The sequence below is a fragment of the Phragmites australis genome, chromosome 5, assembly GCF_958298935.1.
Source record: "Phragmites australis chromosome 5, lpPhrAust1.1, whole genome shotgun sequence".
In the NCBI taxonomy this organism is placed as follows: domain Eukaryota; kingdom Viridiplantae; phylum Streptophyta; class Magnoliopsida; order Poales; family Poaceae; genus Phragmites; species Phragmites australis.
The window spans coordinates 44,384,740-44,406,852 of record NC_084925.1 but is presented as its reverse complement, the minus strand read 5'-3'; the positions used below and the strand labels follow the sequence as shown (position 1 = coordinate 44,406,852).

At 41.6% G+C, this 22,113-nt stretch overlaps 3 protein-coding genes across 9 annotated transcripts; all 3 read left to right on the top strand.

Moving 5' to 3' along the window:
• The first annotated feature begins 4,195 nt into the window (after positions 1-4,195).
• LOC133919915 (uncharacterized) lies at positions 4,196-15,538 on the top strand. 6 transcript variants are annotated; one of them, XM_062364483.1, is made up of 20 exons: positions 4,196-4,518; positions 5,310-5,624; positions 6,823-7,014; positions 7,142-7,225; positions 8,011-8,070; positions 8,226-8,270; positions 8,339-8,538; positions 8,817-9,386; positions 9,828-9,954; positions 10,043-10,240; positions 10,367-10,456; positions 11,118-11,180; positions 11,601-11,675; positions 11,769-11,819; positions 12,069-12,146; positions 12,917-13,051; positions 13,425-13,532; positions 13,752-13,817; positions 14,162-14,271; positions 14,956-15,538. In XM_062364483.1, the coding sequence occupies exons 2-19, from the start codon at positions 5,322-5,324 to the stop codon at positions 14,228-14,230; spliced, it is 2,514 nt and encodes an 837-aa protein (XP_062220467.1). In that variant the 5' UTR covers positions 4,196-4,518; positions 5,310-5,321; the 3' UTR covers positions 14,231-14,271; positions 14,956-15,538. The 6 variants fall into 6 exon arrangements, with proteins under 6 accessions (XP_062220467.1, XP_062220466.1, XP_062220468.1 ...); XM_062364482.1 differs by having other exon boundaries at positions 4,197-4,518; positions 5,313-5,624; XM_062364481.1 differs by lacking the exon at positions 4,196-4,518 and adding an exon at positions 4,540-4,847 and having other exon boundaries at positions 5,313-5,624; positions 8,232-8,270.
• LOC133919918 (uncharacterized) lies at positions 15,441-16,448 on the top strand. The gene is made up of 2 exons (XM_062364487.1): positions 15,441-15,628; positions 15,700-16,448. Exons 1-2 carry the CDS (start codon positions 15,441-15,443, stop codon positions 16,253-16,255), a joined length of 744 nt encoding a protein of 247 aa, XP_062220471.1. The 3' UTR covers positions 16,256-16,448.
• Positions 16,449-19,504: 3,056 nt separating this feature from the next.
• LOC133919917 (pentatricopeptide repeat-containing protein At5g66500, mitochondrial-like) lies at positions 19,505-21,418 on the top strand. 2 transcript variants are annotated; one of them, XM_062364485.1, is made up of 2 exons: positions 19,505-21,240; positions 21,337-21,418. In XM_062364485.1, exon 1 carries the CDS (start codon positions 19,569-19,571, stop codon positions 20,937-20,939), a length of 1,371 nt encoding a protein of 456 aa, XP_062220469.1. In that variant the 5' UTR covers positions 19,505-19,568; the 3' UTR covers positions 20,940-21,240; positions 21,337-21,418. The 2 variants fall into 2 exon arrangements, with proteins under 2 accessions (XP_062220469.1, XP_062220470.1); XM_062364486.1 differs by having other exon boundaries at positions 21,318-21,418.
• The last annotated feature ends 695 nt before the right edge of the window (positions 21,419-22,113 follow it).

The following is a 22,113-nucleotide window of genomic DNA, read 5'->3' as shown; positions in this document are numbered from 1 at the left end:
AAACCATCACTTTTTTATTTGTGCACTTGGAGATGCTTAACGAAAATCAATGTACAAATAACTAAAAAGCGCAAGATGGGACCTAAGATAATTGATTGTGTCTTTCTGAGATATGCTCATTGAAGTATTGACTATAGGTTTTTAGTAGTTAAATTTGAGGTATCTGACATGCTAGTCGATACAATTATGTAGTCTAGAGATGCCACTTTATTTTAAAGCATATTTCCTATGAAGGATATACATAACACTTCTAATCAAACATTTGAGATAATTACTGAACCTATCACACCACTTGAGTATTCTGAACAATCACTCAAGCAAGTTCCTGAGGAGAATGACAGTGAAGCACTAAGGATGAGTAAGAGACAAAGGACAATAAAATCCTTTGGTAATAATTTCACTGTGTACCTTATAGATGCCACTTCTAAGTTGATTTCAGAAGCTTATGCATTTCCAGATATAGACTACTGGAATGAGGCAGTTTGTAGCGAGATGGATTCAATTCTCGCCAATGAGACTTGAGAAGTCACAGATCGATCTTATGGTTGTAAACCTATACGTTGTAAGTAGGTATTCAAAAAGAAGCTTATGTCTGATGGTACTATCGAAAAGTATAAGTCTCAGCTTGTGGCTAAGGGTTATACCAAAAAGGAGGTGAAGATTTATTTGATACTTATTCACCTGTTGCTATACTGACCATGATAAGAGTACTACTCTCCTTGACTGTCTTATATGTTCGTCTCACTCATCTGATGGACGTTAAGACATTTTTTCTTAATGGAGAGTTAGATGAGGAAATCTATATAGATCAACCTGATGGGTTTGTAATAGAAAGTTAGGAGGACAAAGTATGTAAGTTGTTGAAATTTTTGTATGGTCTCAAGCAAGCTTCTAAGCAATATCATGAGAAGTTCGATAGAACGTTAATATATGTGGGCTTTATTGTTAATAAACCTGATAGATGTGTGTATTATCGCCATGGTGGGGGGCGAGGGAGTTATTCTATGCTTGTATATTGATGATATCTTGATTTTTAGGATAAATCTTGATGTGATTAATGAGATCAAATTGTATATGTCTAGAAATCTCTATATGAAAGATCATATGTGAGAATGAGATTATATTTCATAATCCTATTATGTGAAAAAGATCTTGAACCGCTTTGACTACATAGACAACAAGATCATTCCAACACCTTATGATCCTAGCTTAATACTTTGAAAGAATGAAAGAATTGCTATGAATCAATTGAGATACTTCTAGATAATCGGACCACTCATGTACCTACCTAGTGCTAGAAGGCCTGACATCTCATTTGCTGTGAGCAAATTAAGCCGGTTTATTTCTAACCCGGGTGATGATCATTGGTATATGCTTGATCGAGTTATGCGCTACTTGCTCGGTACTATAAATTTTGGATTTCACTATACTGAGTACCCATATGTACTGGAGTGTTATAGTGATTTAAATTGGATATCCGATATTGATGAGATCAAGGTTACAAGTGGATATGTATTCACTCTTAGCGGTGCTGCTGTTTTATAGAGGTCTTGCAAACAGACCACATTGACATGGTCAACTATGGAAGCAGAACTCACAGCGTTAGACACAACCACTATTGAGGCAGAATGACTGCTTGAGCTCTTGATGGATTTGTTGGTGGTCGAAAAATCGATACCGGCTATTCTTATAAACTGTAATAATCAAACAATTATTGTCAAAGTCAACAATTCTAAGGATAATATGGAATCCTCAAAACATTTAAATAGAAGATTGAAATATGTCAGAAAGTTGAGAAACTCTAGAGTGACATCGTTGGATTATATCCAAACGGCTAAAAATCTGATAGATCAGTTTACAAAGGGACTATCACGAAATATGATAGATAATGCATTAAAGTAGATGTGTATGAGACCCATGTGAGTTATATAATAGTGGTAAACCAATCTATATGATCGAAGATCCTGTGAATTAGGACATGTGAAAAATAAGATATTGGTTAACTAAAGGAAAGTACTATATAACCCACTCGAGTAAAAATGCAAGACTCTCGAAATCTGTAAGGAAGGTTAGTTATTGCCTTTATATATTCTGATAGCTTTAATTAGTGAAGATGCTATCTACATGACATTATTAAAAGAACACACATATATGAGCTCGACTGTTGGTCGCAGTCTATGAGACTTAGATGGTCTCTAATAAACTCATGAAGAGACCACGGAGTACGACTTATATGCTCCACCAATGGAGTAGCCTACTGGCAGCTAAGTATCAATTATGACTTCAAGTAAAACTTGTTTATACAAGACTTGTGATTCAAGGCTTAGTCCACTGTCCAAGTTGTGGATGAATGTAGCTTGATGTTTTAGGTGGATGTTTAACTTAACAGTTTTTACTGAAACACCGGTATATCAAATAGTATTGAGAAGAAGATAAATCTTTGTGGAACTTTGAGACCTGGCAGATGATTGTTAGAATATATGGGCTTAGCCCATTATATTTGTATAATTCCAAATAAATCTTGAATGCCCAACCATGCGAGGGGGTGTGTTTCTTTAGTCCTACCTTGCTAGTGGATGCGGTTGGAGATTAACTTAAAAGGGATTTTCTCTACCATCCACTTAGTATGTATGGATGAGAGGACTAGAAAAACACACATACGCGCTCGCTCGTCTTGTCGGGCCAGGCCGTGATGCATCTCAACCACGCTTCTCTCATTCTATATATATTTATTAGCCGCAGCACAAAGGTTAGACGAGAGTTGCATATTTGTAATTAGGGTTTTGCTAATTTCTCTTTGCTGCTTCATCGCACGTAGACTACTCCATTCCTCTGTGGCGACGTGCAACGACGAATGGGTGAGTAGGTCTTCAGAACCCGTCGCGCTTGGGATCTTGTACCGGGAGATAGCGAATAAGGTTTTTATGAAGCGCTCATCATGACTGCTTATGATCTGTTTCCTCTATATCATCATGTGCTACTTTATCTATATTGCCACCGTCGTCGCCGTCTGCTATATCGAGATCAACTTCGATAATTTTATTTTCATTATCGCCTATTGCATCGACATCACAGGGGCTTCTGTATCTCATATTGCCATCGGGTACGTACACTGCAATTCTACTCAAGTGTTCAATCTAATGAACTAGTCTATATACTACTTGATTGTTTTAGTCGTTACATTTCTCGAGTGAACTAATCAAGATCTTTTCTGAGTATCTAGTCGAGCTTGATTGTGGTTGGTCGAATTCTAGTTAATTCTACTCGAATTTTATCGGAGTTCGCTAGATCTAGTCGATAATTATTATATATATATATATATATATATTTATCAAAAATTAAATTAAATCTAAAAGTGCTATCCACAAGAAACTCTAAAAATCCAAAAACGCAAATAGAGTAATGCTCGGCAGGAGTCAAGCAGCAGAAAACGACTCAAAACCAACATAATGTTATCAACAACAGAGGCAAAGTTTTTCTTTTTCTTTTTTCGGAAATGGTAGGAGAATTGCCGGGATCGATTAAGAGAGAAATAGGGCGTATTTACACGAGAAAACTAAAAAACGGCCACCACAAACGACGGCTAAAAAATCACCGCTTTGTCCATGTATACTTAAAAAAGTAGAAAGCATAGGTTGCACGAACAGGATGCGCTGTCTCTGAAAAATGTATTCCACTGTCTGATTGGCAATTTGATATAGAGATTTTATCATGTTTTGAAACGTGTGAGATTCTTTTCCTTGCAAACATTCCAGCAAGCGTACATAAGTATGCCATTAGGAGGAGCTAAACTAATTGGACTCTTCATACGTACTTTTATGCCTGACTAAACAACTAAAAAACCAACACAATTATTCTCATCAACAAGATTTATTTTATCTACAGAATAATTGTTCCTGTAGATAACATAAATCTTGTGCCTGTCCGCTACCGTGTTCCGTGTGCATCTTATAAAGCAGTAAAAGAAAAAGACAGCAAAAAAAAAAAAGGAAGGAAGAAAGAAAAAAAGACCCTGCTGGCTCCGCCCAGAGCTGCCCACGCGTCGCAATATGCGGCGGCGAGCGCAGCCGGCCACATACGTGGCCACACCGCCACACGGCCCGGGTCAACTCAACCAGAACCCTTCTCCTCCTCGCGGGGCCCAGCGTCCGGACTACCTGGGCCCACACGCAGTGGCAGTCTGGCAGATCGAGTCCCAGTTCCAGCGAAGTCCTACTCGGCCACGGAAAACTCGCTCCCGAAATATCTTATTCTTTTGTCCAAATCAAACCGAACCAAATCACACCACTTAAATCTCCGCGATTCATAACGAATCGGCATAGTTAATCGAACGGATCGAAGCAGTAAACCTGAAAAAAAGGAAAAAGGAGAGGAGGAGAGAGAGAAGAGGAGGAGAGAGAGGGAGACCATCCCATTCGCGGGCTGGTTCGGGTCCATTTGGCGGCGCCGCACGCAGCAGGAAGAGATCAGCGCGAGGCGAAGCGTAAAAACCCCTCTCCGCCGCCGCTGCGACCAGAGGTGAGCGATTTGTTTTGGTGTTTTGCCAATTTTTGTGGTGGTTGTCGATCGGAGGAGGCTGCTGTTAGCTTTGATTCCAGCTTCCGCCAGCCGCTGCTATTAATTTTTTGGGGCATCTGGTGGCCTGGAGTGTGCGGATTTCCGTCTCCGGTTCTAACACTGCGATTGATAGATTTTGAAGTTGTCAACCAATAATTCTGACCCAGTATTTTGACTGTTCTGTGCGGATTTTGTTAGTTTTTCCCCTTTGGGAACGGTGTGTGAGCATGCATCTCCAGTTCTCCACCAGAGACGCTTCCTGTCACTGTAGCCAGGAATCCAATAATAGTGTACGATCATGTGATTTTGTTTTGATTTGATGTTACTTTCTAGATTCCGCCATGCGCTTTTCAGTGATTCTCCCGGAAAAGTGCGATGAATGCTCAATGGGGGGCTTTTAGTTATGCAAAGTACATGCAGTTAGTTGTTAGGTGGCTTTCTGGTTGAATATTAGAGTGAGATATAAGCTTGTTTCATGCTGTTCTGTACCGGCTAGCTGCCACTGCATTGGTGTTTAGAAGAGGAAATCTCAAGGTTGGTGTGGAGCACAGGGTTAGGTCCGATGGAATTTAGGTGATTCAAAGCCGAGAACGTGCCTTACAGTTTACTTGTTGGGGTAGATGCTACAACTGGATCACAGATGTGAACTTTAGAATTCTTTTGTGATAGTTTCTACTTCCAGTTGCTGTATGACTGATATGTGCACGCTTGGTCACACTACTGAAATGGGGATCCCTTGCTTGCATGATTAGCAGGCATTTAGGATGGTGGACAAGAATGATGGGTCTGAAAGTCTTAAATTCAACACGTCGCACCTGATTCAATCAACTGAAGAGGTTGCAAGAGCATTTATCACTGCAGCTTCAGCTGCCACTGCACAGTCTGCACGACCATCTGTCGTGTATTCATCCAAAGACGAGAGTGGCAGCCCGATGCAGAAGCTTCAACAGCAATTTTCGAAAATCCTGAAGGGGTTTTCCACCTCACCTGACGTATCGGGACCTTACAATCCTGAAGTGCTCACAACGCAAAAACGGCAGTGGTTGAGGTTCCAGTTGAAGTCATTGGTGTGTATCTCTCTCTCCATCTATGTAGCATTCTGTGTCTGTTTGTTGTGCTCTGCTTATTGTTGGACATACTATGCAAATTAACTAAGGTTATTAGTCAGATATGTAAGTTGTAAGATTGATGTGAGGTCCTGCTATTTTAATGGCTAGGAAAGGGTGCAACAAATTTAAGTTGGACACCATTTTGAAATTAGTTTTTTAACTGACCTGGAAATTGGAATGTGTTCATTCCCTGATGTTACCATAGCGCCTAAACTTTGCAGTTCATCGTAGAGATGCTATTTCTTAGTTCTCTTACACTACAGTGAGTTCATATAGGATAGGTCATAGTTACATGACACAAAAACAAATGCTTGGATGTCTATGTTGTTCCGGTGAGATCACATACCACCTACAAAACACCGATACGCCCCTGATCGAGCGTATCCATATCGGATACTGTATCTGATACGGATACGGCTCCGATAGGACTAGAATACATATCTGTCGCGTATCGGGGAAAAAAGAAAAAAAAATCAGATACGGGCGGGATACTTGGTCAATACATCTCCGATACGGCCCAACCCAAGCCTTGGAGAGAGGAGGAGGCGACAGCGAGGGTGAGGGCGGCGGCGAGGACGAGGAGGTGGAGGCAGCGGCGGGGGCGAGGAGGCGGGGGCGAGGTGGCGGGGGCGAGGTGGCGGAGGCGAGGTGGTGGAGGTGGCTGCGAGGGAGAGGAGGTGGAGGCGAGAGCGGCGGCGGGGAGGAGAGGCGGCGGGTGAATGGAGAGGCAGTGGCGGTTGGAAGTAGAGGCAGGGAGGAGAGGTGTGAGGGCTCGAGAGTGGGGTGGGGGTGTTAGTGAGGGCAAGGGATGGGCCAGTTGCTATGCCTGGATGGGCTGAAAAATGGCAGCCCAATACATCTAATCTTTTTTTTTTCGTTTCTATTATTTTTTTCTTATTATAAACATGTGATGCATTTGCTAGATTTATGTGGACCAGTCATGAATGTGAAAAAAATAGTAGTTGCAATGCAAAATTAGTTGCACAACATTTTTCTCTAATTTGATTTTCCTGCTACTATTATATGCACCATATTAATTATTTTTTAAAAAAATAGTAAAACCTATCTGCGTATTGAGTTTTTCGGGAAAATGGCGTGTCCGCGTATCCGTATCAGTGCTACATAGCATACCACTCAAAGTTGTTCCTTGGAACAGGGTAATAGGTGCATCAGAGAACCGTCACATCTGTTTGAGAGCATTGTGATTGTTGGGCTTCCACCTCAGGCAGATATCCATGAGCTGGAAAACATTGCACTAGGGAGAAATGATGAAGATGGAAAGAGATCAAGAAATATATTTGGCAACAGCCACCACCAAGTTCACGCAATATCAAATTTGGAACCGCAGGTTATCATTCATCTCACCTATTGTTTCATGTTGTTTGCTCTGATGAGTAATACATTCTGGTAGGGACCCACGTACCATTGTTTATCAAAAAAGAAGGCATTTTGTTGATTTTTTTATTTGCCCTTAGGTTCTTTTTGCATACCCTCCAGAGAAGCCTCTTCCACTCAAGTACAAAGATACCCTCTCTTTCTGCCTTCCCGGAGGTGTACAGGTCTGCCATATTCAAACTACATGCAACTTTAGTTTTCATTCCTTTGTAGTAACAGAATGCAATCGCTATTCAAGTCTTCCTTTGTAGTAACAGAATACCCATGCATTGAGTGCTTGCCACCCAGTACTGCTTATATTTATCCTTCATTATGCATTGGGCTCTTGACTCTTGATACAACTTTTATTTCTCCTGCATTATTGCTTGCATGTGTTTTGTAACTTTGTTTTGGCACTTAGCAGTTAGCACTTGATGATGCTTTTGTCAATACTCATGAATGGTTCCCTCAAAACCAAATTTATGCACCACACCGACACTATTGTTGTTTCTTTTAACTGGCTTGGTTCAGCTCATAATATTGGAATCTGCCAACCGGTTAGGGTTTTTAGTTATGTTCAGATGTAAGTGATGCATGGCACAATAGCAGTCATTTACATAACAGTGCTTATGAGAGAAAACATAGCGGGCAAATAGTGTGCTTATATAGAAATACGAAAACTTGTTGAGGATATAAAGGTTGATCAATGAGCATAAACAGGAACACACGTTAGCAAGTCCTCATGAGGTTTTCAAATAGTTATTGGACGTAATAGATGCAGTCATGTCTTCAGGTGTCTTTTTATGCTATGAAAGAGCTGAGGACAATGTACTGCAAATAACCAGCAGTACCTGGAATTAGTCAACAGCACAATGAGTCTGTTTAGCTTCCTGTCCTCCATACAAATTTTTTAATCAAACCTTTCTTGTTAAGCAATCAGATATTTTAACTGTGTCTATGTTTCCATTAGGTTCGTGCTGTTGAACGGACTCCTTCATTCAGTGAGCTGAATGAAATTCTCCTGGGGCAGGTGGTTTTCTCAGCTATGTTTGCGATTTTTTTTTATTATTTCAATCAGTTGATATCTCTAACCTCTTTCCTTTATTAGTTCTACTTGCAAGTAGCCATTATCTGATTTTTTATTTTTTTATTTGTGAATCTTATAATCTGTATTGCCTATTTCAGGAACAGCTTAAAGAAAGCAACCAATCTTTTGTGTTCCGTTTACAGGTATATCTATATGTTTCTCCACTGCATCCTTTCGCTGTACCAGGTTGCTGATGATTGAGAGATTGCAGGTTGCTGATGACTCTACATTATATGGATGCTGTGTATTGGTTGAAGAGATTGTGCAGAGACCATCAAAGCTGGTTTCAATGCTCATGAACGAAAAAACCACCTTTCCTCGTCGGAGTCGTTATGTGATAACTACGCCCCGGTGTTATTGCATCATGTCCAGACTTCCGTTCTTTGAACTGCATTTTGGGATGTTGCAGAGGTAGTTTGTTGCGAAATCATCATATCTTTATCGTGTCGTATTTCTTGTATCTGAATTTGACACCTGTATGAATCATCTACTTTGCGTTTATATTTATTTTTAGGTTAGTTTCTTTCTTTATGTGTGATTACTGATGTTTAGAATTTCATTTAGTTGCATAGCAATAGTAATGCTAATCCTCGAGGTTTTGATGGTATCACTCTCAATATTGATATTCTACTTGATGTTACTTCTTTTGCATCTGCCGTTCATAAGTAGCTGCCATATTTCTTATGCAGTATTCTTATGGAAGAACGACTCCAATGGCTCACAGATGGTGTTAGCATGCTAACTTCATTATCACTTGAGGAAACCTGTAAGGAGAATGATATTTGTAAAGGAACTGAAGTTACGGCAGAGAAACAGTATTTTCATGGTAACACAATAGATGTGGATGGATCATCTGAATCAAGTGTAGGAGTTTCTTCAAAGGAGCAGTCTGATACTGACAGCAGTTCTGGTTGCAGAGAGAACCAACTTGAATTTGCCTCTAACGAAGTCCACCAGAGAAATAGTTCTTGTAGCACCGACGAACAGAGTGATCGTGTAACGGAACTGGTCACTCGTTGTGATACTCCTGAAGGGTCTGATCATTGTGTTCCAGAAGATACATCATCGGATCAATCTGGAGTTAAGCATCATGAACTTTATTCTGCACCAGATATCCAGAATGAATCTGGCGCGAAGAAGAATTGTGATGATTCTCCACAGGGAAATGTGGATGATGAGCAGCTTGACCTTTTTATTAGTGATATTATTTTGCCGCTTATGCGATCTCGCGTTTGTGAAGATTGTGAATCATCTCCTAGGTATGGTATGCCCACATAAATGAGCCACTAACACGCTGTTGACCTTAGTACAAGTGAAAAATGAATCTTATTACTGTTATCAGTTTATTTTTGCATTCCTGTTTGTGAAAAAAATGTTGACCTCATTCCTAGCTTTAGTACCCATTGGTGTATCAACTCTTTATTATTATTATTTTTTATTTTGAACGAAAGCGAACGCTCTTTAATCACATAGAGGTTGAAAATCAATGAAGGTTGGCAAAGAACAATTGTGCTGCTCCTTGAATTTTAATTCTAATCGAAATCATCCTTTTACTTCCCTAAAAAATTCATCCTTTTACTCCAGTTATTGACTGTTGACACCTAACAGTTAAGCATGACCTAATATCATTTGCAATGCTTCTTTACATGATCACCAGTGCCTAATTAGAGTCATAAGATAGTTACCGTCATTTACTGCAGTTCCCAAGATTCTCCTTCTGAAGGCGGAAATTTCAGAAGTGACACCAATGAATTGGATTCGGAGGAGCCATCTTCAATTGGTCATGGAGACTTAGTTAGACACAACAACATACTGCAATGGGCTAAGGTTTATGCATGAGCTCAGGCAAAATTATGTTCATTATCCTCTTTTTCTGGATTTGTTTTGTTTGTTAACTTAAAAGAGTTTTCTCCAGGCAAAAAAGTATGGTTCTCTGCAAGTTGTCTGCCAGTACTACCAGCTGCAGTGTCCTGCCAGGGGTTCATCACTTACATTTCATCCCTTGGAGCACTTGCATCCTTTGAGTTTTCACCGGCCGGGTGAAACAGTTCTTCATATTGCTGGTTCTACTGTTGAGCTTAGGTCACGTGATACAAGCTTAGAGGTTGCTGAGGTATGCTGATGCATTGCCACATTATGCATTTAGGATTGACCTATTTTGGTGTGATGACACTATGTCTGATAAATATAGTGTCCTGAAATATACGACTAGTATGCCTGAATGTCATCCATTTTCCAGATGCGTAATGCACTCTTTGCCGAGGAGGAATCGACGGCTTTATCCACATGGGCTGTGGCATCCATATGTGGATGCCTCAGGCTGGAACATGTAAGTATGATATAATTCTTTTGTGGCATTCTAGTTATTCCAAGATGATATATTTCTTAGCAACTCATTAGTTGTTTTGTTGCTTTTGCTTCATACTGTTGTTAGAAGATAAATTTCATCTTTCAAAATGTGCAAGTGTTCCTGTCCAGTAAATCAGCAGGTTCATTTTTTAAGTTTTGGACCTCTACTGTAAATTATTTGCAAGTTGTTAGTATTTGCATCTTTGATGTACAAGTCTGTCAAAAAGGATTTCAATGCAATGCGTTGAAAATTGCATAGCTGGATAAAGGCTTTAGCACTGCAGTTTTGGTCTGTAGTGTTCCAAAAACATGCTAGTAACCTTGTTACTGCATTATCAGTTTTTTGGCACTCTTTTAATCAAGGTAAGAAGGTGTATTTTTTATTAGCTGCTATATATCTGTAGCGCATGGGTTGTGTAATGCCTTTCTTTGCATTGCCTTCTTGTTCATCAACAGCAATTCCGTAACAAAAATATGCACTAGTGTGATGCACTGGATTAATGTTGGTCTTTTTTTTTTAATGTAATCAGTGATATGGCTTTCTACATCATTGTACATGTGCTTTATCTGCACAAAAACTGAAGTAGGGAACTCAACATTTACCAGTATATACAGTTTTTTAAAAACAATGTTTTTGGCAGGTAATGACACTTTTTGCTGCTGCGCTCTTGGAGAAACAGATTGTTATTGTCTGTTCTAATCTGGTATGCTTCTAGGCCTTACATTTTTTTTGGCATTTTTTTACTTTGTTTCTTTTTTGTACTTAACTTCTGATATGAATATGATGCTTCATCTGAGCGTTAGGTAAGCATTTTATGTGCACCAACATGGACGAATTGTTACTCATATAAAGTATTAAAATACTATGGTGCTTTTTGGTTTGGCTAAAGCAGCATGTACAATGTTCCTTTGATGAGTTTATGTTTTATAAAAATAGGAATGTTAGGAAGGAATGAAGATGATTATAGGTGACTAGTCAAATTCCAAATAACTTCAATGGATTCACCTTTATTCCTGCAAACCATATATTTCTGTTGAGTACACAAAAGATTTTGGTTTGTCTCTGCTGATGAAAAACTGTTGAAAGTTGGCACTTACATGCTCTAGCAATTACTGATGACCAGGGAATGCTATCGGCTTCAGTTTTGTCCATCATACCTCTAATACGCCCATATCATTGGCAGAGTCTACTCATACCGGTACTTCTATTTTGAGCCTTTTGTCAGACTTGACCTTCATGGAAGGTATATAATTACTGTTACTTCATATGCTCTGTTGCATTTGATTTCCAGGTTTTGCCTATTGACATGATGGATTTTCTCGATGCACCAGTTCCATACATAGTGAGTTCCGAGCTTATTGGCATTATTTTGTTTTGACCAAAGTAGTGGCAACAGGGAAAATATGGAACTGGAGGATAACTGGGTATTTTAGGAGGATGGGGATTGGGGAGAGAGATAAGTAGGTCTTGCGTTGGTTGAATGGTTGACATGTGATTATGATTTTGGCACATCACTTTCTATTTGAAATGAGCTTTTAATTGAGTTTATGTAGCTGTCCGACGAAGAATTAACAACCGTTATCATTTTTAGGTTGGTGTGCAGAACAAGACAACCGACATACTGAACAGGCTAGCAAATGCTGTGGTCATCGATGCCAACAGGAATCAGGTACCTGAAAATTATCTCCTCATAACCAATGATGCTCTGTTGCTTTCTGGAATTCAATTATGTGCACAACTGTAGGTAGGTTTTTAGTTATTGTAATTTGTCAGAAGAAATAAGTCTAACTTTATCGATTTTGTATTGAAAATGGAGGGAGGGCTCAGCAGTATTCTTAAGTGGCTCTAAATGTTGAAAGAAACTTTTATAACTGGTGAGATGGTTGCTTAACACTTTTGATGCGGACATTTCTGTCATGGCCATTGATTAGATGGCCCTGAACCCAAGCAGCGTGACCATGCCGATGTGCGGCGGCCGCACCACGAGGGTAGGGATAGATGAGATACTAGGAACTTTGATATATTTCTTGCTTAATGAAAGCCGATACAATCCACATCCTTACATAGATGAGATGACTTGACCTTTAAGAAACTAATCTCTAAAGAAATAGATAACGACTCAATCTAACCTAAGCTTATCTCTAAGCTAATAAACCAACCCAAGGCTGGCATGAACAGTGTGCCGGCCCTAGGAAGGTGCGGTGCTGCTCCTTTCTCCATCATATGGGCCCTAATGGGCTGAACATGACATTTTCCGAGTAGCACTTTAACTCTACATTTACAAATCCTGATCCGGAGGCCTCTTCCTAATGGCTTTGTTTTCTTGGCTATTTAATTTATTTTTTGTAAGAACAAATATTGCTGTAGCATCTTAGGTGACTGGGTGGTGTGAATAATGCAAAAGGTAGTTGCTGATACATGAATTCCTGCGGTGTTCAGATTAAGTCTGCTTCAGTCCCGCAACTGCCGCAGCAAAGGGAGTTGCTTTCTGCTTTGCGTCCATATCATTCAAGACTAGTGGGAGAAAGTTATCTTGCAAGAAAGCGCCCCGTTTATGAATGCACGGATGCCCAGGTAGTGTCTTGATTATCTAGTTCTTCACTATTTGTCCGATTTTCTTCATCTTTTAACACATGTACAAATAAGCGGGGCACTTTGATATAATTATTGTTTTGCTGCCTTCGGCTTTCTCAACTTTTGTGGGAGTGGACATATAAATTATCTGCCTTATTTGTTTTTGTTTTGCTCGGTCTTGCAAGTATAGAATCAGTGAACTTATGTCTCACTGGGTTCCTAACATAAATTAGAGTTGTTCAGAATAGTCACTGTTCACTGGTTTCTTACGTTTTTGGGTTGGTAAAGCATTCTGAGGGTTTAAATTTTCAGTCAATGCCTTAAAGACTCCTCTGTTTTTTCTCTTCTTGGATCTAATCTTTGAAGTGTACAGGTGGAAGCGGCCAAAGGCTTCTTGGCAGTGCTTAGAGACTACCTTGATACTCTGTGCTCGAATTTGAGATCTCATACAATTACCAATGTGCAATCTAACAATGACAAGGTTTGTTCTTCTGCCCTTGCTCAGATATTTTTGGGGCTGATTTTTTTGCCCCCTATATATATTGAACTTTTGGTCTGAAATCTGGATACTTTTTTGTGGCTGTTTTTGTTGGACGAAAATAGTTCTCTTGTGGCATAGTGCCACTAGGAAGGTTTATATTTTTGGCGTGTTTATACAATTGTAGAATGCTGGTTGCTAACTCTCTTTTTCTCTGCATAGGTTTCCTTACTTTTAAGAGAGAGCTTTATTGGTTCTTTCCCAAGCAGGGATAGGCCCTTTATGAAGGTATTAAATTGCATTCCTTGGTTCTTTGCATTTTCTGTGTTTGGCAGTACCGCATAGATGCAGAGATTCTTGTTAGCATTGTTTCCTTGTTAACTTTCATTAAATTGAACACTGAAGGAATAGCAGGCCCACACCCAATCATGTAATATTTGGGTAACATTTCCAAGTTTTAAGTCCAACTTAAGCAATGCCAAATGTTCTTTTCTTTTCCTGACTCAGCTGTATCTTCTTTGGGGATCAATTTCTGGCATTCTCAAAACCTAAAGCTTTCTGACCTTGTCTATGGAGAGATAGTTATCCGCTGCACAGACTAATGTACACTGTGCTTTCTTTTTTGCTGACAGCTTTTTGTGGACACACAATTATTCTCAGTACAGACAGACCTAGTTCTCTCCTTTTATCAGAAGGACTAAGTGTCTGTTAAGGACTTGAATGCCTACCTCATCTTGCCAAGGTGAGACACTACTTACCTTTTCCTTTGTATTTTTTTTATTTTGACCGTTAGAATCCCGATTTCTGGAATTGAGTATTGCAAAGTTAATAGCAGTTGGTGCTTGAAACACAGCTACTGCTTACAAATTTTTGGCCATAGGCACAGTACGTGGGGCTCAACTTGTAAGCCATTGTCCTGTGCCTATGGCCAATAACTTGTAATCAGTTTTTCCAAAAACACACTTTCTATGTTGTCAGATTAGCTCATAAAAAAGCCCTGCGAGGCTGCGATTGTGTCGCTATAAGCTTCAGTGCCTTTTTTCATCTTTACTTGGCACTCTTTTACCAGAGTTAACTCTTTGGAACGTAGGATTCTGAAAATGTAGGAATTGGAAAAACACAGGATTAGAGTTGCCTGACACTTGCAATCCTACAGGAATCTAGAATACAAGAAAACTTCTAGTGGACCATTTGGATGCAACAAAGGAAAATCACAGGAATGAGAAAAGAGAGATAGAATCAAAGGAATTTTTCCATGCGGTTGGACCTCATGCTAGAAATCCTGCAAAATTCCTATGGAACAAATCATTCCATAGAAATTTCATAGGAATTATAGAGGTCCAATCCTTTGTTCCAAAGGGGACCTTTAAAGGTTTTGCTGCGTACATGATCTATTCAAATTCTGATGTATCTATTTTCATTGCAGCCTTTAGATGCTGAGCTCAACTGTACATACCGATCTAGAAAACACAAGCTGCCTTCATTACTTTGGCAGCTCAGGGTTGGCTGCAACGGACAAACCATACTCTCTGGAAAAATGGTTGATCATCGGTATCCAGATATGGATATTGAACAAGAATGCCCCTATAGTTGTTGTAAATTAGTTGTGTGGCTGACCTACCATCTAAAATTTTGTAGGCAATAGTAGGTGCCCATAATAAGCCTCTATGGTTGTTCCTGCAATGCCTGTACTCTAATGGAATGATGTCTGCAGCAAAATCTCCAGACGTGAATGTGTTCCATTTTGTAACTAATTAGTGCCTGATGTCAACATCCAAGAGCTTATACTGTGATTTGAAGAATCCGGTAGTTACTTATGCAGTGCCAAACTGCAGCTTGTATCTCATTTTCTAGAGCTGTGATATCATGCGTGACGCCAATCTATATGTTGTATTTTCCATCTAAGCATCAATGCCAAAGTGCAGCTTGTATGTTATTTTCTTGAGATCTGATACAATGTGCGACATTGATTTCTATTTTTTTCATCTAAAGCATCAGTTTTATGTTCAGGTCTCGTGTTTCAGTGTCTACATTCACTGCTGCCCTTTTAGGCCCCTGTCCATTTTGCTGCCCTTGTGGGATCATGAGCATACAACACAGTAAGCTCCAACCCTACGATATGCAGTAATGTCTTCTCTTTCAGCAAGTCTAGTCGTGGTTGTGGTTGTAGGTGTTGCTGTTGGAACATATCTGCGTTCTTTATTGGTTCGAGTTACAGCTGTAGGCCAGGGTTGCAGCCTACCGTTTGCTCCTGTTTAAGTTGGGATGCTGGCGCCATTGACCATTTGTTCAGTGTGAAAGTAAGAAGACGCGTCTGGATTTCGAGGCTCAGCTTGAACCCTGGTACTCGACTGCCTAACCATGGCCGTCAGTTGGCTCAGTGCAAATGCTGGACTTCCTTCCAGGCAAGAAGCCCAAACTGGACATGTTTTGTAGCCAGGCCTTCTCTGCTTGGACAGTGGCTCATCCTCCAAAGCCTGTTGTTTCACCAGCGGCAGCCATGCTTTAACCTACGGGTTGGCACTTTTGACCGGAGATTTGGAATCTGCAACGCTGGAGCTGAAGAACGCTGCAGCTACTTGTCCGTGCGTGCGCACAGGGTGGCGCAGACGCGCAGTGAATGTGCCTGCCACAAGTCCTCCAGCACCACCGAGCGCTTTCAACCGGTGGTCGTCACACTGCCTCTGCCTGCTCCCCTGCCTGCCTGCCTACCGCAGTCCTTGTGACCGCCCCTTACCGCTCACCCGCTGCATGTGCCGCTAGCTATTGCGCAGATCGCGACACAAAGCGATAGGCACGTCGTCACCCGTGTCTGTGAGTAAGGATGGAAATGGATGGAATAAGGAATGAATAGTCTATTTTTTAAGATTGTTATCTATATTTTAATATGAATATAAATTTAAATATCTTTGAACGTAATTACAAAATGGATTGTTTGGATAGGAGTTCGCATTCGGATATCTACTCGATCAGGTTGTATACAAATATCCTACACCTTTAAAGATAAGAATTTTTATTTTGGTGCATAAAAAAATACTTTCACATTTAGAATTACTGGAATTACCAAAAATTTAGAAATTCATTCAAATTTCATATCGGAAATTTAATTTTTTTGGTTAAATTTGAATAAAATTTGATCAAATTTGGCTGAAATTTATTCCAATTTGATTGGGCCAGAATACATAATTTTTGTTCATCACTGAAATTACTAAAACTTTAGTGAAATTTGGTTCCTGGTTGGCGGATACAGATATTATTCATTTTCACATCCAAATTCAAAACAATTCGGATATCCATATTTGAATTTAAATCTCAAAAATGAATTCAGATACATCCATTTTAGTATCCATTTAAAAAACGAACACGAATATAAATATGTATATTCATGCCTTGACAGATACGAATATCACATCAAATATCTGCTATCTATTTTTCACCTTTATTTGCGTGTACCATCCGAGCAAGGGGATGCAGAGAAAGAGAAAGATCAAAGATGCCATGCCACCTTCTGAGATTGAGCGACCCTAGCTTCGCTTGGAAAGACGTTGCTGCCCTGCCTGAAAGCATTTTAAGTGTCTCCTAATCTCATTTCCTATAGTTAAATTTAGAAAATTTCATTTAAATTCTAGCTCTAACAGCTTCCAATCTCATTCCTAATGTTCACCAACTCCTAAAATTGCCTCTCTCACCAGCTACTTATGGGGAGCACCCTCGCTCCCAAAATGCCTGACCACCTCCCGAGTCCATGCCTCGGCCATCTTTTGTCCAAGCCGGGAGCTCGCCCTCGACCTCCTAAGCCGACACCCGATCGGAGCTTTGCCCGTGCCGCCCTCTCCTTCTCTAGCCGCTGCCTCAAGATCCCCTCCGCCTCTCGGTTGACCGGCCGCTCCAGCGCCTCCCTGCCCAAGGCTGTAGCATCTAGGCCCCAAGGTAAGAGGTAAGAGTTTCGGTGATTAATGACAACCGTATCATTGTGATTAACGTATGCGTTTTGAACAGTATCAAAGAAAAAGAAAAACTTAGTTCACAATGATGCTTTGATACTCTTGGCCCTTTAAGCGCTTATATGGACGATCAAAGGACCGGTGCATGAAGATTAAGGATCTTCTAGTTCTAAGTGTCACAAGGAGATGAAGAACACTTAGAGTAGTATAGGTTCGATTTCTTTTTAGTCTTTTGACCGTACTATAAAGTGGGTTAAGAGTTGTAGCTTGACCTAGGTGAGTCTAGATATAGTTGATGCACACTTGTGATTTTCTAGAGCTAGGTCGGTCATACAAGCTTTTGGTTCAGTGTCCAAGAAGTTAGAACTCAAGATTGTTTGGATTAGATAAATTCAGCGAAAATTCAACTCACCGGATGATCCTCTGTATGAAGAGTGTACTCACCGGAGCAATTTCCTAAGAGTTCTGAGTTGTAAAATTGTTGAAGTCCACGCCGGATGGTCCGGCGTACGAGTGGTGAGATCACCGGAGAAATATTTGCAGTGCAGTCTCGGCTTGATTCTACACGCCGAATGGTCCGGCGTAGAGAAGAGTAATCGCCGGATGATTTTATACAGAGAGGTTGCAAACTATCATCTGGCCGGTTTCAACGCGCCGGATGATCCGGCGTTAGTCCAGATGAAATGCCGGAGTTTTAACGGCTAATGAAACAGTTAACGGCTATTCTGTCAGAGGTATTAGCACCGGATATTCTGATGTGGAGAGAGTTATTCACACCGGACCTTCCGGCGTTAAGAAAAAATTCTGGGTTGTTAGGTAACGGCTAATTCTTGATCCTTAGCCTATAAATACCCACTCATTTGGTCTCAAAAACTGCTCTTGCGACCATGTACCAGCTCATACACTTGGTGTGTCATTTAGAAGCAAGAGAGAGCACTTGTGTATAATTTCAAGTTCTTAGTTGAAGATTAAGGACATCTTTAGTGCTTGGAGAGTAACGAGTGTGCATCTAGCTGTTGTCTAGGCTTTGTCTTTGTCAAGTGAAGCTTGAAGCTTGTTACTCTTGGTGGTTGGCAACACCTAGACGGTCTTGGTTATCGAAGGTGTTCTCGGTGAGCTCTTGGAGGACTTGTGGGAGCCTCGGGAAGAGATGATGTACTTGGTTTGATGCTCACCAATCCGGAGATGGAGAAGGGGCAATCAAGAGGGAGCACTTGAGTCTTGGTGACTTAAGGGGGAGCTACATCCTTGGTGGATGCTCCAATGAGGACTAGGGGGAAGTGCCAACTTCTCGAAACCTCGGGAAAAAATTGGTGTTCTCTTCTCCAACTATTTACATTCCCGTATTTTACTTTGAGTATCTTGGTTTTTACAAGTCTTTCTTTTTACCGTTCTCTCTCTTAGTTATCTTGCTTGTTTAGTTGCCTTGTTCTAGTTTAAATCACGTAGTTGCATTCTTCTTTATCTAGGCTAAGGTTGTTATTTGTTTTAGAAAGCGGTAGAAGTTTTAATTAGCGCCCAATTCACCCCCCCTCTTGGGCCATTCGATTCTTTCAAAGGCAAGCACTTGTTGAGCTCCGCCATGCTTCACTGAAGCTTTCTGACCCTTTACCTCCCTCTCTCTCGCCGAATCACGCCGCCACCGTCGCACCCAACAGTCGTTGCCGCCATTGCTGCCATCGACACACTTCACCAGCGTGCATGTCACCGCCAACCCCACAAATGGGTTCGCCTCGGTGCACTGAACATCTTGGTACCAACCATCCAGCGAACTTCACTGTCGGTGAGTGGTCAATGGCTAGTCAAAATTGATCCTTTCCCCTAGGTCGATTTTGATCGAAGTGGTTGCGTTGCTGCGTGTGTGGAGGAGTTTGGGAGAGAGATGAAGCTAATGGCTGAGGTTTATCCGTTATTGAGATAGGAGAGGAACCTAATAAAATATAGTAAGTGAGATACATTGAGTATGTTAAAGAGTATATTAATATAGAGAGATAATTTTTAAAAAAAACAGTTTTCTATATAAGAATGTAGAGAGTAAGTTTTAAGGGGACTGAAAGAGATACGACTGCCTCCTGATGCCCCGTGCGTCTCCACAATGCCCCGCGCGTCTCCGCGGCAGCTGCCGCTGTCTACCCTGCTCCGCCTCCTCTCCTCCCATCCCTCCCTTTCTCCGGCCATCCATGGCACCCTGCTCAAGTCCTCCTCCCTCTCCAGCCTCATCCCAATCCCGGCCACTGCCCTCCTCACCTCCTACGCCAACGCAGGGCTCCCGGGCGCTGCGTCCCGCCTGTTCGACGAAATGCCCGCGCGGGATGCCGTCGCCTGGAACGCGCTCCTTGCCTGCCTCGTCCGCCACGCGCGCCCCCACGCCGCCGTGGGCGCCTTCTGCGGCATGGCCGCCGCAGGGTTCCCGCCTACGGCCGCCACCCTCTGCACCATGCTCAAGGCCTGCGCCGTGTCCCGCGCACTTCTCCCCGGCCGCCAGGTCCACGCACGGAGCGTTGTCTCGTGCCACGGCGATGTCATCATGGTGACGGCGCTTGTTGACCTCTACATGAGCTGTGGCCTATTCGAGGACGCCATGGGAGTGTTCGCGCGGACGGAGTGCCCGAAGGATGCCGCGCTGTACAACGCTGTTCTTTCAGGCTGCGTGGAGAACGGCCGGTTTAGGGAGGCTTTCTCGATGCTGAGGAGGACTGAGCTCAATGGAATTTCGTTGACATGCGCCCTCACGGCCTGCTCAGCAACAGCAAACTTGGCGTACGGTATGCAGGTGCATTGCAAGGCTCTCCGTTGTGGGTTTGATTCTGACACCATCATGTGCAATGCGCTTATTGACATGTATGCAAAATGTGGGAGGACAATGGTTGCACGTATAGTGTTTGACCGGATGGCTGGCAGAACTGTGGTTTCCTGGTCTAGCATGATTGACGTATACTGTCGCCATGGGCATGGTGAGGAGGCCTTGGATTTGTTTAAGCTGATGGAGAAAGCTGCACCCATGGTCTTGCCAAACGCCATTACATTTCTGGCGGTTCTCTCAGCTTGTGGACACTGTGGTCTTGTGGATGAAGGTCGGTCCATGCTACATTTGATGAAAAGCAAGTATGGAATTGATCCACAACCAGAGCACTATGCATGCTTAATTGACATGCTAGGCCGTGCAGGCCAGATTGACGAGGCCTGGGATCTATATTGTAGTTTAACTTCAAGCCGCAATGGGCATTCCAGTGCCATCTATGTTGCTATGTTGAACGCATGCAGAGCTAATATGGATGTTGTAAGAGGAAAGAAAGTTGCTGTGCGCATGCTAGAGGTTGACCCACAAAATCCTGGAATTCATGTGTTGATATCAAATTTTCATGCTGCTATTAGACAATGGTCTGAATCAGATGAATCACGGAGGGTTATAATGGACAAGGGTCTCAGGAAAGAAGCAGCTAGCAGTTGTGTCTCTGTTGGCTAAAAACTGATTTTGCAGGAATTTGTAGTAGAGATCAATTGTGTTGCCGTAGTGTGATTTTTAGGGCCAATTGTGCTGCCATAGTGTTTTTTCCCTGCAACAGTCAAAATTAATTGAAATTAGTAGTAATATGCCTTATTGATGCCAAATAGTGCAGCGGTATCTACCTTACCTGTGTTAGAATAGACCACTATAACATTCATGTTCATTTGTACGTATCTTTGGGGACTTTTGTTGCAGTGCTCACTGTTGCACAGTTGGGGATGATTATAGTATGCCTGATTTTTATTCTCTTACTGCAAAGGTGAGTAATTTTTTTGTTGCAGTGCTCAGTGATGCTTCTTACATGATCACCAGTGCCTAATTAGAATCATAAGATAGTTACTGTCATTTACTGCAGTTCCCAGGATTCTCCTTCTGAAGGCAGAAATTTCAGAAGTGACACCAATGAATCGGATTCGGAGGAGCCATCTTCAATTGGTGTAGTATCTTTATCTAGTGAGTCTAGACTTGATTTTATACACACTTGTAAAATTTAGCACTAGGTAGCTCACAGAAGACCTTAGTCGAGATGTCGAGAAGTTAAGGCATAAGAAAATTTGAATTGGACGAGCTCAGAGAAAAATAGTCTCATCGAAAGTTTCGGGGATCGAATAGTGGTACCCACCGGAGCTTTCTTACTTTAAAGTAAGAAAATCAGTAAGCTCTCCGGATGGTTCGTCGCACACAACATATCAACACCGGAGTATTTCCTATGATACTCAAGTGTGAAAAAAAATTGAAGTAAACACCGGATGGTCCGTCGTTATAAGTTGGGTACGTCGGATCATTTCTTGTAGAGAAGGTTGTAGTTACTGGTTCAAATGGTTACATGCGTCGGAAGTTCCAGTGCAGAAACAATTGTTCTCGTCGGGATGTTTTGAGTTTCAACAGAAAAATTCAGTAAACACTGGATGGTCCGGCGTATGTAGTTGGTGCACATTGAAGTTTTTATTCTAGAGATGATTACCGAGTGTTGTCAGTTTTGGTTCTACCCACCGGATGGTCCGGCGTTTGGAGTTCTGCACACCGGAACGTTCACCGGAGGTTTTGTTGCAGAGAGGGTTGCACCTGGCTGGTTCACGTGGTTCTAGCCGTCGAATGGTCCGGCGTATGACTGGTTGTTTCACTGGATCAT